Genomic DNA, 18070 nt, shown 5'->3' on the forward strand with positions numbered 1-18070 from the left:
TTTCTCCGCTTAGTCTTAAATGTGCTACATGCTAACTTCAGGGCGTGCCCCCTAGTCCTATTATCCAAAAGTGTAATTAACAGATTTACATCTACTCGTTCAAGACCCCTCATGCTTTTAAAAACCTCTATCATATCCCCTCTCAGCCATCTCTTTTCCAAGCTGAACAGCCCTAACCTCTTTAGTTTTTCCAGAGGAGCAGCTTCAGTAGTGGTAGACAAAAGACAGTTATGGTTGTTAAATTGGTCTGCTGATGCGATTTCTAAAGTGAATCTCACAAGGATGCCTTTTAAAGGATCTCTCTTATTCGGAAGCAAATTGGAGAAGTTAGCCAGCAAGTGGGGCGAATCTCCAGTGCCTCGGCTACCAGAGGACATGGGTATCAGATCCCAGTGCCCCTCCCCCAGAAGAACTAGGGACAGAGGCTCTCAACGCTTTTGCCCCTACAGGAACTCGCAGTTCCAGGCACCTCACCCCTCAGGAAGGTCTCGGCCCTTTCGGAACTGACAAACCAAGAGAGGGGCAGGCTCTAGCCATACTCCCCAATGAGAATGGGACGACCCATCCACAGGAAGAGGGAAAAGTTGACCCCCTATCATTGATGGGTTGCGATCAGGTCAGACAAGTGGGAACTAAACATCATTTGAGAAGATTACTCTCTGGAGTTCTGCAGCATCCTTCTGGACAAATTTATGTCGTCAGCCTGCTACTCCCACACCACGAGACTGGCAGTGGAAGCCACTCTGACAAGACTACTCAGTCTGAAGGCAATAACTCCGGTTCCAATGCCCCAACAAAATACAGGGCGCTATTCCATCTATTTTATCATCCCCGAGAAAGATGGATCATTCCAACCCATCTTGGATCTCAAGAACGTCAACAGTCATTTGCGGATAATAACTTCCGCATGGAGACTCTACGCCCTGTAATAATGGCAGTACAACCAGGAGAGTTCCTAACCTCCCTGGACCTCTCCAAGCCTACCTTCACATTCCAGTCCATCAAGATCACCAGCGTTTTCTATGCTTTGCAATACTGGGTCAGCATTACCAGTTCCGAGCGTTACCCTTCGGCCTAGCAACCGCCCCCAGAACATTTTCCAAAATTATGGTGGTCGTGGCAGCACCATTGAGGAAGGAAGGGATCTTAGTACACCCTTACTTGGACAAATGGCTGATCAGGGCAAAGTCTTCAGAAGAGAGCAGACAGGGTGACCAGCAGAGTCAAGACCTACTGCAGGATCTCGGTTGGGTCGTGAACACTGTCAAGTGCAGCCTGCAGTCCCCTCAGTCTCGAGTACCTGGGGGCCTGTTTCGACACCAAACAGAACAGTCTTCCTCCCTCCCCCGAGAAGGAAACTGATGGAACAATTACAATGATTGATGACCAGTGCACGCCCCAAGGTATGGGACTACCTTCAAGTCCTCGGGATCATGGCATCAATCCTGGAGGTCATTCCGCGGGCAAGGGCTCACATGCGACCACTCCAGAGCTCCTTACTGTCACGTTGGAACTCACTTTCCCAGTACTACAATTCACATCCAACTACCAGCAGAGGTACGTTCTCAGCTTCAGTGGTGCTACAGGAAGATCACCTAAGCAGAGGAGTAAGCCTATCCCCACCAAACTGGATTGTGCTCACCACGGATGCTAGCCTACGAGGGTGGGGAGCCCACTGTCGGGAACTGATGGCCCAAGGACAATGGAGCAAGGAAGAGGCGGGATGGAACATAAACCGCCTGGAAGATCGAGCAGTCAGACTAGCGTGCCTGCGATTCAGCCACAGATTCTGAGGCAAAGCGATTTGAGTAATGTCTGACAATGCTACAATGGTTGCCTACATCAACTGCCAGGGAGGAACCGGGAGCCTGCATGTGTCTCTGGAGATAGACCCTCATGACATGGGCAGAGATAAACCTACAAGGGATCTCCTGCCTCCCACATTGCAGGAAAAGACAACATCTCAGCAGAGAGAGCCTGGATCCTGGGGAATGGACGCCGTCAACCACAGCCTTCCAACTGATAGTAAATCGCTGGGGCCTCCCAGCCATGGACCTACTGGCTACCTCTCTGTGCCCAAGTCCCCAGGTTCTTCAGCCACAGACGAGAGCCACACTCCTAAGGGATTGATGCTCTCATCCAGACCTGGCCAGAGGAAGACTTACTATACGCCCCCCCCCCCCCCCCCCCCCCCCATGGCCTCTACTGGGCAAGGTTATCTGCAAGATAAGAGCACCACAGGGGACTAATTCTACTAGTGGCCCCGGATTGGCCAAGACGCCCATGGTACGCAGACGTGCAAAGACTCCTTGTGGGGAGCCCTCTGTGCCTACCTCCATACAGGGACCTTCTCCAGCAGGGCCCAATTTCACGAAGATCCATCTCCATTCTCTCTTACGGTCTGGCCCTTGAGAGGACTCGCCTGAAGAAGCGCGGTTACTCGAAGGCCGTGATTGACACCCTGCTCCGCGCGTGCAAGTTCTTGACATCTCTGGCATGCATACGGATCTGGAGAATATTCGAAGCCTGGTGTGAGGACCACGGGATACTCCCGTGGACGGCCAAGATCCCCATGATTCTGGAGTTCCTACAGAATGGTATGAAGAACGGGTTGTCACTCAACTCCCTCAAGGTCCAAGTAGCAGCCCTCTCCTGCTTTTTAGAGCCGAAGTGAATGGAATCAGTCTATCAGCTCATCCGGATTTAACCAGTTTCCTAAAAGGGGTTAAGCAACTTCGGCCATCCTTAAAGTGGCTGGTGTTCCTATGGAACCTCAATCTTGTATTAGACTTCCTAGCAGGGGCTTCCTTCAGACCAACACAAGGTCTGTCACTACACCTGTTAACATTGAAGACTGTATTCCTGGTGGCAATATGTTCAGCTCGTCTCATCTCCGAACTACAGGCACTGTCCTGTCTGGAATCGTTCCTTAGGTTCATTCCTGGAACCATACAGCTGCGCACCATCCCCTCCTTTCTACCAAAAGTGGTTTCCGAGTTTCATTTGAACCAAGCCATCTCCCTACAGTCTCCGGATGAACATAAGGATTCTGAAGACTCACGCCGCCTTCGCTATCTAAATATTGGCAGACTCCTGGTGCGATACCTGGAAAGATCGGAACCGGTGCAGAAAACGGATCGCTTGTGGATCAAGGAAGTAATCAAGGTGGCCTACATAGAGGCAGGAAAGCCCTTACCCATACAGGTTAAGGCTTATTCTACTAGGGCTCAGGCAGTATCTTGGACAGAAACCAAGCTACGGTCGCCCGTCGAGATCTGTCGGGTGGTGACATGGTCCACCCTACACACCTTCTCCAGGTTCTACCACCTTGATGTTCAAGCCCGTGAAGATGCAGCTTTCGCAAGGGCAGTACTACGTGGGCCACGGGCAGCCTCCTGCCATGTCCGGGAGTAGCTTTTGTACATCCCACTGGTCCTAAGTCCATCTGGCTACACGCTAAGAAATGGAGAAGTTTCTTACCTGAATTTCGTTTTCTTTAGTGTAGACAGATGGACTCAGTATCCCGCCCACGGCTGCCCCAGAGAAGGAGAACGTCCGGAAGCGAACCTAGAGATTAAGCAAATTCGGGTAAGCTGTTGGCTACCCCTAGTTCAAGACACCCGCAGTTTGTTGGGTGTTGGTATTAATTGGTTGAGTGCACTGGCAGTCTCCAGTTTTTTTGAAATCATTTAAGCAAATATATATATATATATATCCACAATGGCTTTTTGAAGAGCATACTGAAGAGCTGGGGTCACTGCAGGGGTATATCTAGGGTGACGTCAGCTTGAAATCTGACTGTCTCCCATCTGCTAGCAGAAGAGCACATAACCCACTGGTTCTGAGTCCATCTGTCTACACTAAGGAAAACAATTATCAGGTAAGTAATTTCTCCATTTAATCCTACCGTTTCCTGTCTTAACCAGTTTGTAATCCACGAAAGGACATCGCCTCCTATTCCATGACTCTTTAGTTCTATGTAAAAAACCCCAGTCTAACCTCCCAGACCAGGGCAACCTTTCGTTACTTGTAAACCGGATTGATTTGTATTGCATACAGGAATTCCGGTATATAAAAATTAAAAATAAATAAATAAATAGTTTTCTTAGAAGCCTTTCATGAGGGACTTTGTCAAATGCCTTCTGAAAATCCAAATACACTACATCTATCGGTTCACCTTTATCCACATGTTTATTAACCCCTTCAAAAAAAAAATGAAGCAGATTTGTGAGGCAAGACTTCCCTTGGGTAAATCCATGTTGACTGTGTTCCATTAAACCATGTCTTTCTATATGCTCTATGATTTTGATCTTTAGAATAGTTTCCACTATTTTTCCCGGCTCTGAAGTCAGGCTCACTGGTCTATAGTTACCCGAATCATCCCTGGAGCCCTTTTTAAATATTGGTTAAATTAGCCAGTCTTCAGGTACAATGGATGATTTTAATGATAGGTTACAAATTTTAACTAATAGATAAGAAATTTCATTTTTTAGTTCCTTTAGTACCCTAGGATGCATACCATCTGGTCCAGGTGATTTGCTACTCTTTAGTTTGTCAATCCAGCCTACTATATCTTCCCAGTTCAGTGATTTTGGTTCACTTTATCTGACTCATCACCCTTGAAAACCATCTCTGGAACTGGTATCTCCCCAACATTCTTAATAGTAAACATGGAAGCAAAGAATTCATTGTCTTTCTGCAATGGCTTTATCTTCCCTAAGAGTCCCTTTAACCCCTTTGTCATCTAATGGTCCAGCCGACTCACTCACAGGTTTCTTGCTTCGGATATATTTAAAGTTTTTATTATGAGTTTTTGCCTCTATGGCCAACTTCATTTCAAATTTTTTCTTCGCCTGTCTTATCAATGTTTTACACTTAACTTGACAATGCTTATGTTTTATCCTATTTTCTTCAGATGGATCCTTCTTCCAATTTTTGTAAGATGTTTTTTTGGTTAAAATAGCCTTTCACCTCACCTTTTAAACCTTGTAATCATTTTGCCTTCCTTCCACCTTTCTTAATGCGTGGAATATATCTGGACTGCGCCTCTAGGATTGTGTGTATTTAAACAATGTCCATGCTTGTTGAGCACTTCTTTTTTTTTTTTTTTAAACCTTTGCAGTTGTACCTTTCAGTTTTTTCTATTTACAGAAGATTTTGACATGACAATTTGTACATGACAATTTTGACATGACAATTTGTGCAAAAGTAACAAAGCTTTTAATAGGGAAAACATATGCTCTACTAATAAGGAAAATGCTAGGATTCTGATGATGGTCAGATTACATTTCCATCTTTGTACAGGATACAATGTTTTTGTTTCTGTAGCTACTGTTTCTCTTGTTTCCCTGAAGTTTAGAAACACAAATGTGATGGCAGAATATATAACCTATCTTGTCTGCCCAGCCAAACCCACTAATTCACCCATACTTTACAATCTCTGTTTCCTAGTGTGTAGCCAGATGGACTCGGGACCAATGGGTATTGTGCTCTCCTGATAGCAGATGGGAGACTGAGGCAGATTTCAAAGCTGACCTCACTCTACATATACCTGTGCAGCAAGCTTAGCACTTCAGTATTTCTCAGTCTCCACAGCAGATGCGGACACTATCCCACACACTAGAATAGTGTTAGTAATTACAACAAAGAAAGAAAATCTACCTTCAAGACTATCGAGCCCCGCTCTCCTGCGGTGAAACCTAAGGGTCCCTCCCCCAGTCGAGAATTCCTGAGGTGATCTCAGATATCCCTCAGAGGTATGCCTTGGTCCCAGCGGGGACTTAGCCCCCAGAGTGGCTTAAAGGCTGCAGGTGCACATCCGAGCATGGCGGTGAAGGTAACCCCCCCCCCCCCCCCCCCCCACAGCTGGAGACCGTTTGATGCGGTAAGCGATGAGACCAGGTAAGAAAGAAACTTTACATTCAGAATTCTGATCGCTGTACCGACTCTGCTTCCAGCAAGTTAAAGGGAGCACCAATCTGGTTGAGTAGCCTTGGTTAGGCTAGGCCCCGATCCAGTGCAAGGGTCCACACATGCGGAGACCCTTGGGCGGGGGGTGTGTGTGCCATCTTACACGCGGGGGTCGTTTGCGCCATCTTCCCTTCCCCTCGGCGGTATGCGCAGGATCTTCTGGCGGCTGATGCGCATAACTTGCGTGCATCCTATAGTTGCATACATAGCTGTGCGCGCAGTGGTGTGCACAACAGGACCACGCCCACTTCGAGCCATGCGCCTAACCACGGCCCTGCACAAATTCTCGCACGCAGTGTAACTTGTGCGCCTAGACATAGATTCAATGGCACCGGCATCTAAGAAGGCCAGAAGGCACTCTCTCTTCGCACAGCCTGCCACTTAAGAGCTGCGCAGACTGAATTGGAGTCCTGCCTGTGCCTGCAGTGCGAAGATTCCCAGGGGAACGGAATCCCACTGTCGGAGGGGTCCGGAGCTACCAGTGTTTGCTCCCCAGACCTACGTATCTCAACACTGCCTCCCCACAGGACGACACCTCTGGGACCCCTACTCCACCCCCCTCCCCTGTGATCAACATGGACCCAGGGACCTTCTCCTGGGTGGAATTCTTCAAAGGGCTGCAAACAGCCCCCGCTGTGGACCAGGCTCAACCCAGGCTGGAAGACCTTCCCAGCACTACTCTGATCCCTCGAGACAGGCCTAGTCTAACCAAGAATTTCCCTATTAAGGGCCCAGACACCTCAGTGATGAGTGACTCCCTGGAAGAAGTAGAAATCCCTCCAGGGATGCAACTATGCTTCGCTTCTTCCACAAGGACGAATCACCAGCCTTTGTTGCTCAGACTCCAAAGACGCTGGGCATTCCGGGCACTGACCCTATGGCGGAACCAAAGAAGAACTATCTTGAGGTCCCTTCGTAAGGCCTCATGCTACTTTCCTATGTTGGAAGCCATCCAGGAACTGATTGACATGGAATGCCCTGGAGGCCAGCTTCAAAGGGGGGGGGGGGGGGGGTCCTTGCAAGCACTATACCCCCTGGAACCTGCGGCCAAGGAGCACCTGCTTTCCCAAAAGTGGACGCTATTGTCTGTGCAATCTCAAAGCGAACAACGATTCCCGTTGAGGGAGGAGAGTGGTACTGAAGGACAGACGATTGGAGTCCATCCTTAAACAGGCCTTCACAATAGCAATGACATTGCAGATTGTTTCCTGCAGCACCCTGGTGGCATGTGCTTGCTTACTCCTCTCTAGAGTTGCAAATACGGCCGGAGAGACAATGGAATCTGTGGCATCCTTCCTCACTGACGCAAGCTCAGACCTAGTGCGCACCTCAGCCAGAGGCGTTGCCTCGGTAGTAGCAGCCAGAAGACAACTATGGCTACGAATTTGGTCTGCAGAAGTGATTATCTAAAGCAAATCTCATGAGAATCCCCTTAAAGGATCTCTTGTTCAGGAGCGAATTGGAGAAAGCCAACAAATGGGGCGAATCTCCAGTGCCCCGACTACCGGAAGTTAGAGGTAAAACACCCCAGTGTTCCTCCCCCAGAAAGACCAAGGGAAGAGGATTGCAGCACTTTAGACCCTACAGGAACGCACTGTTCCAGGTACCTCGCCCCTCCGGAAGGACCCAGTCCTTTCGGAGCTGACACACCAAGAGGGGAGCAGGACCGGGGGCAGGCTCCAGCCATACCCCACCATGAGAAGAGACCGGCTCATCCATAGGGGGGTGAACTTGCCATCTTCTATCAAACATGGGTCGAAATTATATCGGATAAATGGGTCCTAAATATCATTCGAGAGGGGTACTGTCTGGAATTCCGCAGCATCTCCCAAGACAAATTTATGAGATTACCCTGCCACTTCCACGCCAAGAGAGACTGGCAGTAGAAACCACATTTACAAGACTACTCAGTCTGAAGGCAATAACTCCGGTGCCCATGCCCCAGCAAACTACTGGATGCTGTTCTATCTATTTTGTCGTTCCCAAGAAGTAAGGGTCATCCGACACATCTTGGATCTCAAGAACGTCAACTTGCATCTACGGATGCCACACTTCCACATGGAAACTCTGTGCGTTGCGATGCTGGGTCACTATTACCAGTTCTGGGCGCTACCTTCTGGTTTAGCAGCCGCCTCCAGGATCTTCACCAAGATTATAGTGGTCGTGGCGGCAACACTGAAGAAGGAAGGGATCCTGGTATATCCCTACCTGGACGATTGATTGATCAGGGCAAAGTCTTCTGAGGATAGCAGGCATGTGACCAGCAGAATAAAGAGCCAACTGCAGGAGCTCGGATGGGTCATGAACATGAACAAAAGTGGTCTACAGCCTCTCAGTCACTAGAGTTCCTGGTGGGGGGCCCGGTTCAACACCAAACAGAACAAAGTCTTCCTTCCCCCTCCGAGGAGAAGGAAACTGCAACAATTATGACAATTGATGACCCATGCACACCCCAAGGTATGGGGACTACCTTCAAGTCTTCGGCCTCATGGCATCAACCCTGGAGGTCGTTCCATGGGCAAGGGCCCATATGCGACTGCTCCAGCGCTCCCTGCTGTCAGGATGGAACCCAGTGTCCCAGGACTACTCAATTCATCTCCAACTACCAGCAGAGGTTCGGGCTCAGTTCCAATGGGGGCTACAAGAAGACCACCTAGGCAGAGTAGTAAGCCTATCCACACCAAACTGGATCTGGTTCACCACGGATGCGAGCCTGAGAGGGTCAGGGAGGCCCACTGTCAGGAACTGATGGCCCAGGGACAATGAAATGAGAGAGGCGAAATGGAACATAAACTGCCTGGAAGTTCGAGCACTCAGACTAGTGTGCCTGCATTTCAAGTCCCCCTCAGGGCATGAGCGGAGGTAAACCTACAACGGATTTGAAAAGACCACGTCTCAGCAGACTACCTCAGCAGTGAGAACCTAGATCCAGGGAAATGGACGCAGTAGACCACAGCCTCCCAACTGATAGTAAATCACTGGGGCCTCCCAGCCATGGATCTATTGGCAACCTTTCTCAATGCCCAAGTTCCCAGGTTTTTCAGCCGCAGACGAGGACCACAATACCGGGGAATCGACGCTGTCATCCAGACCTGGCCACAGGAAGACTTATTTGTACGCCTTTCCACATGGCCACTTCTGGGCAGGGTCATCTGCAAGGTAGAGCATCACAGGGGACTAGTTCTACTAGTCTCCCTGGACTTGCCAAGATGACCATAGTATGCAGACATGCGAAGACTACTGGCGGGGAACCCTCTCTGCCCACCTCCACACAGGAACCTTCTCCAGCAGGGCCCGATCCTCCACGAAGATCCGCCTTGATTCTCTCTCACAGTCTGGCCCTTGAAAGGACTAGACTGAGGAAGTGCAGTTACTCAAAGGCAGTGATTGACACCCTGCTCTGAGCATGCAAGTTCTCCTCATCCCTGTTTTTCATATGGATTTGGAGAGTATTCGAGACCTGGTGTGAGGACAGCGGGACTCTCCCGCGGTCAGCCAAAGTTCCCACGATCCTGGAGTTCCTGCAGGACGGTATGAAAAAGGGGTTGTCATTCAACTCCCTCAAGGTCCAAGTTGCTGCTCTGCCCTGCTTCAGAGCAGAAGCGGACGGTATCAAGCTACCCAACCCATCCTGATGTCCCACTTCCTGAAAGGAATTAAACAACTCTGACCACCCCTAAAGTGGCTGGTGCCTCTATGGAATCTCAATCTAGTATTAATCTTACTAGCCGGGGCCTCCTTCAGACCAACATGCGGTCTGTCACTATCTCTCTTAACATTAAAGACGGCATTCTTGGTAGCAATAGGTTCAGCTCAGCGTACCTCCGAACTTCAAGCACTATCCTGCCGGGAACCATTCCTTAGGTTCACGCCGGGCACCATACAGCTGTGTACTGTACCATCCTTTCTACCGAAAGTGGTTTCCCAGTTCCACATGAACCAAACCATATCGCTACCATCTCTAGATGAGCACAAGGACTCGGAAGACTCATACCTCCTTTGCCATCTGAATGTCGGCAGAATCCTAGTCGATACTTTAAAAGATCGGAACCTTTGCGCAAAACAGACCACCTGTTTGTTCCTCACAGCGGGAAGAAACAAGGGGAAGCGGCATTGCGGGCGACCATAGCCCGCTGGATCAAAGAAGTAATCAAGGTAGCCTACATAGAGGCAGGAAAGCCATTACCTCTACAGGTCGAGGCTCATTCTACAAGGGCCCAGGCAGTCTCCTGGGCTGAAACTAAGCTGCTGTTGCCAGCCGAGATCTGTCGGGCGGCAACGTGGTCCTCCCTACACACCTCCAGGTTCTAATGCCTGGATGTTCAGGCCAGGGAGGACACAGCCTTCGCAAGGGCAGTTCTAAGTGGGCCACGAGCAGCCTCCCACCCTGTGCGGGAGTAGCTTTTTGTACATCCCATTGGTCCTGAGTCCATCTGGCTACACACTAGGAAATGGAGAAATTACTTACCTGATGATTTCGTTTTCCTTAGTGTAGACAGATGGACTCGGCATCCCACCCATGGCTGCTCCAGAAAACGAGAACCTTGGATAACAAATCTGGAGACTAAGCAAATATGGATAAGCCATAGCCTACCCCAGTTCGACACCCATACTTTGGTGTCTGCGTTAATTAGTTGAGTACACTGGCGATCTCCAGTTTGGAAATCAGTTGAACCAGTTCAAGTTTAATCAGTTTATTTAAGCAAACATATCCACAATGGCTTTTCGAGGAGAATACTGAAGAGCTAAGCTTGCTGCTCAGGTATATGTAGAGTGACTTCAGCTTTGAAGTCTGACTCAGTCTTCCATCTGCTATCAGGAGAGCACAATACCCACTGGTCCTGAGTCCATCTGTCTACACTAAGGAAAACGAAATTATCAGGTAAGTAATTTCTTCATTACTTCCTCATACATCCCTGGTTTCTCTTACTTTCTTGTATTCAGATATTGTTTCTTATTCTTCCTTCACTGCAGGGATGGGCTCTAGTTCTGCTGTGGCTTTACTCCGGCGGGCTTTCTTTTTGCGCCACCACGGGAATGGGCTCCCGTGGTGGCCTGGGTCGGGTTTCCTCTTCGCCGCCACGAGCTGTGGCGGCCTTGCTTGGTCGGGGTCGGGTTTTCCTCTTCGCCGCCACAGGCTGTGGTGGCCTTGTTTCGGGGTCGGGTTTCCTCTTCACCACCACCCCACCCTTGGCATTCTGATGCCTGTCTCACCAGCCAATCAAAGGCTTCCTCCCTTCTTCCTACTCCCACTGGCAGGTAGAAGGGAGGAGGTTTCCGATTGGCCTGTGCGTGGGTAGGAAGAAAGGAGGCTTCCAATTGGCCCACAGGGGCTGGAAAAAGGGAGAAGGAAAGCACAACGGGGCAGTGGGACACGGGAGACGTGACATACCTGCCAGTGTTTAACGACACACTGGTTGGGAAGCACTGGCTTAGGGTACTTGGGCTGTGAGAATGTACATTGTAAATTGGTAGATGTTCTTGTGATGGGGGCTATCTATTTGGTGACAAAGTGAAGGAAATGGTGGGCCTCATCTAAGACTACTGTTTAGTGTTGTAGATGCTAACTACTGCTACCATGGATCATCTTCACAGAAGATATTATCCATCTCAGTCTTGGAGGAAACAATTTTATTATCCTAGAAGGATTATTCCTTATCCATACCAATGATGTTGCCAGCATCCACAACCTCAATTGCAGCAGCAACAGCAGCAAAATAGGTCATGTAACAGGGATATACTTCAGCCAAAATCTAGCAACAAGCATTCCAAAAAAACAAACCTCACCTAGATTTGACTACAGCATCAATCTCAAATAACCTTCCAGTGGGGGAAGGTTACAGTGTTTTTACAATCTGTCACTGTAATCACTTGAGACATTGGGTCCTAAGCATTATTTACAAGGGGTACAAGCTCAGTTTCCAGTCTTAGTTGCCAAAGATCAAGTACTCATCTTAAAATACAAATTAGTCCTGTCAGCACTGGCCATGGAGCCAGTTTCATGTGGATAACATGAAGTGGCAGTTACCACCCTTAACAGAAACAGGGGTAACCTGCAACAGAGCATGTTGCAGGTTACCCCTGTTACTAGGAACAAGGGGTTTTATCCCAAGAAATCAGATATTCTACCTGTCAGATTGACAAGATTGAACTTTTTATCTCCAAAAAATTCAAGAAGCATTTCCTGGCCACTATTCTCCCCAATCTAGATAGCAATGATGGGCTAACCACATTAGACCTCAAGTATGCATATTTTCATCCATTCAAGTCACAGGAAACATCTCTGGTTCACACTATAGGAAGAGTATTATCAATATAAAGTTCTTCCATTCGGCCTTGCTGCTGCTCCAAGAGTCTTTATAAAATGATTAGCTGAGGTAGCTGCCTTACTAAGTAAAACATCTTTCTGTATTTCCATACTTAGACTGGCTGATATCTAGTAGATCCTTACAGAATGCAAAAATGTACACACCATTCACAATTTAAACTCTTCTGTTTAGAGTTTGTCATAAATTATGAGATCCCAGCTGAAATCAGCTGCTCAGCTAGAATTCATGGGGCAAAGTTGGACACTCAAGCAGGGATAGCCTTCCAGTCTCTTCAGAGAATGGAAAAACTGATACAAGTAGCTTGTTTTGTTTGTAACTAGAGTTCTGTCTCAGGAAATTTCTGGAGGAGTTGTCACATGGCAGCTACAGTTCATGTCATGCCTTGTGCAGCTGCACATAAGAACCTCACAGTAGCATCTCAAAAATCACTAGCATCATTCCCAATCCCTGTTCTTCAGGAAACTAATCTTATTCCTTTAACTTTCTCTACAGAGGTGGATTCAACCCCACAATCAACTCTTAGGATAATGGAAGGAATGGCTTCCTTGTATTCAGGAAATCTTAACAACTGATGTTTCCGTTCAAGCCTAGGGAGCAGATTTTGTCACCCTATTCTTGCAAGGGGTGTGATCTATTCAAGGAAAAATATCTACATTTATAAGTACTAGAAATGAAAGCCATTTACAGACTCCGAGCAACTGTCAAGCCTTTCTTTGCAGGCAAAGCATTTCAGATTTAAACAGACTAGATAATAACAATGTATTATAAACAAGCAAGGAAGGAACAGGGTCTCTAATGTTATACCAGCAGGCAATCAAAATATGAATTTGGATATTAGACAGGAACATACACATCAATAAAATACTGTATTTTCCGGCGTATAAGACGACTGGGCGTATAAGACGACCCCCCCCCCCTTTTTTATACATATTTTTAAGAAAAAAAATAATTTTACACTCAAACAGGAGCAACCCTATCTATGAAAAGGCAACACTACAAATACCGTATATCAGGCCCTAAAAACCAGTATACCTCTTATTAGGAAAACAGAACTAGCAAGCAGCTATAGATCCCCACACTTAAATAATTGTAAAACTATACTAATAAGCAGAATAAATGTTTCAAAACAGCTATGAACAGAATAACATCCAACAATTAAAAACTCATAAAAACTATTAAACATTCTCCAAACACCAATAAAATATTTCAAAAAAGCAGACACAACACATAATATTAAATAATTAAAATGGCAGTCAATCAAGAAAAATAACTTAAAAAGCCACCTTTCCTTACCCCCTCCAGCAGCTCTCCTATTCCTCTTCCTTAGGGCCCATGTCTCTCACACACACACCATACCAGTCATGCCCCCATGACCAGTTTCTGTCTCTCACACACCAATCATTTCCCAAACAGTCTTTGACACACACACCAGACACCTTCCTGAACAGTTTCTCTCATGCCATACACACACACAGGCTTCCCACTCCCGTGTTCTGCTTACCGTACATATACGGGCTTCTCACTCTCATAATCACTTTCTCTGTCTCACACACACACACACCAGTCTCTCCTTTCCATGCTCACTCTCCACGTGCACAGGTTTCTCATTCCCTGAATCACATTCTTTCTCTCACATTCACACACACCAGTCTCTTTCTCTCACACACACCGTCACCTTATCAACCAGTCTCTCTCTCATGCACACACACAGCCAGCCCTCCCGCTCCCATGCTCTCTCTCACATAATGAGGCTTCTTACTCCCATGCTTTCTCACATACCCAGATTTCTCACTTCCATGCTTTTTCTCTCTCACACTCACATACACATCAGTCATCTCTCTGAGCAGTCACTTTCATTCTCTCACACACATGAGCTCGCTGACCAGTTTCTCTCAATCACACACATGCTCTCAATCAAATGCATTCTCTCACTTACACACAGGCTGGCTGCTTCTCTCTCTCTCTCTCTCACTCACTTCCACTCCCCCCCCCCCCCCCAGCACAAATAGTAGCTGCAGCAGCTTCCTCCTCCAGCCCCCGCAGGCCAAGAAAGAAGAAACCCATCGGTCGCGGGAGGCTCATGCTGCTGTCTCCTTTCCCGATTACCAGCTCCTTCGACTGCTCGGGGCTGTTCCTGCTGTCGCCGCTGCTATTTTTTCACGCGGCGCAGCTCTTTCTTCCCGCGCATCACTTCCTGTTCAGGTTCAAAGGGGGGGGGGGGGGCGGGAAGAAGAAAAGGGCAGCCGCGGATGCCACAGTTTTGTTTTTTTTTTGCACCGCTGCCGTTCCCGCTGGGCTTGAACGTGCTGATAGCCCAGCGGCAACGGCAGTGCGGTGCGCGGGAAGGAGAAAGCCGTGCCGCATGAAAAAATAGCAGCGGCGATACAGGAACGGCCCCGAGCAGTCGAAGGAGCTGGTAATCGGGAAAGGAGACAGCAGCAGGAGCCTCCCGCGGCCGATGGGTTTCTTCTTTCTTGGCCTGCGGGGGCTGGAGGAGGAAGCTGCTGCAGCTACTATTTGTGCTCGGGGGGGGGGGGGGGGGGGGGGGGGGGGGGGGTGGAAGTGAGTGAGAGAGAGAGAGGCAGGCAGGCAGCCTGTGTGTGTGAGAGAAACTGGTCAGAGAGCAGGTGTGCCCTATATGACGATACCCGGCGTATAAGACGACCCCCGACTTTTGAGAAGATTTTCTTGGGTTAAAAAGTCGTCTTATACGCCGGAAAATACGGTACATCTTCCAGGCAACTATACTACTCTACCAGAGTCTCTGATCAGACACCTTCAATCTCATAAACTTTTTTTTTTTTTTTTTATACCTAGAACAACAAGGTGTAACCCATTTGGGATAAAAAGTACTCAATGTTTTCATGTAATAGTTTCAACTCTCCTACCTTCCGTATTCTCTGGTTGCAAAAAAAAAAAAAAAATCAATTCGCAACCCTCAACTTAGGAGTCACCACTTGTGTGGCCCACTTTGTCCTTCTTGTCTACAGAGAAAGTGAAGTTGCTTACCTATAACAGGTGTTCTCCTTAGATGGCAAGATAAATTAGTTACAGTCCCACCCTCCTCCCATAGAGTTCAAGAGGAGCTGCTGCGAAAGACAGGGGACTTGTGTGGATCTGATGTACCAGATTTCCCATACAAACCTCAGTTTTTCTGAGCTAAGGACTTGCATGCCCATGTCTGTGCCATCTGATATCACTTACTTGTGTGGCCTGTTTTTTCTTTCTATGGAGAACCCCTGTTGCGGGTAAGTAAACTTTGGTTTATCTACTTTTTTAATGTTCTTTAAGAAAAATGGCTTAAAATTGGAGGGTAAATACAATAAATATACATCTGTGTCTTGTCTTTCTCTTTAGTTGAAGTACAACCGCTGATCGGACATTTCCATGCAGTCTACCTCACACCTAGCATTTTTACTAATGTGCTGCACCACAGCAAAGCTCATCAGCGGCTCTTTGGGACCTCTTGTAAAATCTCTGGACAAAAGATTGCGACACCCAGTTAATGTAGAATGACCCTGGAAAACCTCGCTGGATCATCTGTCTAGGACACTTGCTGAATGTGTCTTTGCCAGCTCTGAACACTGCCATTGGAATCTCTTGCAGTATTTTATCCTGATTAATCATTACAGCTTTCACTTTATCCTGAAGATAGTTTCTAGCTCTTCTACCTGGGCCTGGAAAAATTAATGGAATACAATCATGTCCAATCAGGATGAGAGGCAGATCAATACGGAGTATGCTGTATCCTTGCTGGAGCAGTTAAAATTGTTCTATGAACAGCAATTGCTAACTGATATAGTATTAATTGTTGAGGGCACTGAATTCCCCTGCCATAAGATGGTCCTTGCAACATGCAGCTCTTATTTCAGGTAGGTGTTATATAGTCTTACTTGCTTTATTCAGGTAAAGAAAAATGTCCTTTTTGTTTTTGAGGCTGAAGAGATATGTACACCTAGCAAAAATGATATTGTCATTAGGAAAGATTTTTTATTATTATATGAAAATGTTTATTTTAGGAATGTTACTCTTTTTTTCTTAAATGGCTTAGTATTATTACCTTTTCTTTGTCTTTCAAAAGGAATTTTTATTTTGTATATAAGTACTTAACTCACAATCAAACCAATGTTGGTACACAACTGCATGTAAATCACAAAAATAGAATATTAAAAATTGGAAAAGGATATAAGGTGATGGGCTTTGAGGAAATGTTAAGAACAATGTTGGTCAAAAAATGTGGAATCATTTAAAACAGTGTCGGTGGGGTCAGGAGTAACAGGAAGTGCAGATGATACTTCTAAATATTTCAAATTTGTGCTATTCCTCTATTGATCCACAAATATTTTACAAAAAATGCAGTGCTATAATTCAGTATAAATATTGACCAAGATTAACAACAAAAACTGAAAACACTATAGAAAAAGAATTAATCGAAAAGATCACAGTTCCTAGTTGTAGTGGAACCCGGTAACTTTAGAAAAACCAAAGTGGGACAGGAGCCATAAATAGTGTTATGCTGAAAGTGAAAATAGAAATTAGAAAGGCCTCTTATGGCCGGAATGGTGCTTTTTAAATTGACTGATAGGTGTCTGCGTTGGTTGTGCACCGACACGCTTCGTCTGTGGTGAGTCGAGGGTGCATTGCAGTGATGCTACTGCAATGCGCCGGCATAATAAAGCTTCGGCACAGAATCCTCTTTGCGCATGACGTCGACCACTCTGCTTCGCTTCAGTGAGTTGACGCTTTGAAGCAGTTTCAACGCGTCTGTCCTCTGGGAGTGGATGCATCTGTGAAGCATGCAGCCGCGATGCCACCGACGAATCGCCCACTCCGAGCCCTGATCACAGCCGGGAGAGCAACTGCGGGTGTCCTGAAAATGTACTTAATTGGCGAAAAGCTTTTCACGTAGATAAGCAGCTGAATTAGCCATGCTGTCTGGGTATGTCTTCCATGCCACTAGGTGGCAGAGCTCTCAAGTCTAGCAAAGTCTTTCAGCTAGGTGCTCTCTTTTATATCTTCTCTGATCCACCTCAGGCTCCTCAGTCAGTTTTTTTTCCGTGTGGCAGTTGGCAGGCGAAGCTCTGCTCTCCTGTGAGAACTTTGTGAAGAAAAAGAAAATCTACTCAAACTTTAAAGGTTTGGTCAAAAAAATCATCAATAGACAATGCCACTTCCTGGCTTTAAATTTTGCTCCTGCGGCAAAACTGTCGGCCACCGATGGCCGCAAGGTGTTATATTTGTCTGGGACCATCCAATGACCAATTAAATTGTGAGGACTGTGGACGCATGTCTCCAAGCGCCTAGTGTCAACAGGCTGCAAAAATGCAGGAGCTACAACTAACTGCTACGGGCTCTTATGGCCCTTTTGAGGCCTTGGTGAGATCCTCCCCAGGCCCAAAGAGAGAACCACCCCCTCATCGAGGAGGGCTTCTTCTATCGACCCTCCCTCCTCAGGACACCCGCAGTTGCTCTCCCGGCTGTGATCGGGGCTCGGAGCGGGTGATTCGTCGGTGGCATCGCGGCCGCATGCTTCACAGACGCGTTGAAAACTGCTTCAAAGCGTCAACTCATTGAAGCGAAGCAGAGTGGTCGATGTACATGCGCAAAGAGGATTCTGCGCCGAAGCTTTATCATGCCGGCGCATTGCAGTAGCATCACTGCAACGCACCCTCGACTCACCACAGACGAAGCGTGTCTGTGCACAACCAACGCGGACACCTATCAGTCAATTTAAAAAGCACCATTCCGGCCATAAGAGGCCTCGGGAAGCG

General features: G+C 47.3%; 1 protein-coding gene across 4 annotated transcripts in view; it reads left to right on the forward strand.

The window, feature by feature from the left end:
• Positions 1-18070, forward strand: part of KBTBD2 (kelch repeat and BTB domain containing 2) — an 80988-nt gene that overhangs the window by 17139 nt on the left and 45779 nt on the right. For 2 of the 4 annotated variants that reach the window (XM_029589791.1, XM_029589792.1), the window contains exon 2: positions 15657-16171. The exons of 1 other annotated variant lie outside the window; for it this stretch is intronic. In XM_029589791.1, the coding sequence (XP_029445651.1) occupies positions 16002-16171 (170 nt within the window). In that variant the 5' untranslated portion in view covers positions 15657-16001. Of the gene's footprint in view, positions 1-15656; positions 16172-18070 lie in introns of those variants that run through there. One more of the 4 variants, XM_029589793.1, reaches the window with a different exon arrangement.

Source organism: Rhinatrema bivittatum, chromosome 2 (genome assembly GCF_901001135.1).
Source record: "Rhinatrema bivittatum chromosome 2, aRhiBiv1.1, whole genome shotgun sequence".
NCBI classification, from domain to species: Eukaryota; Metazoa; Chordata; class Amphibia; order Gymnophiona; family Rhinatrematidae; genus Rhinatrema; species Rhinatrema bivittatum.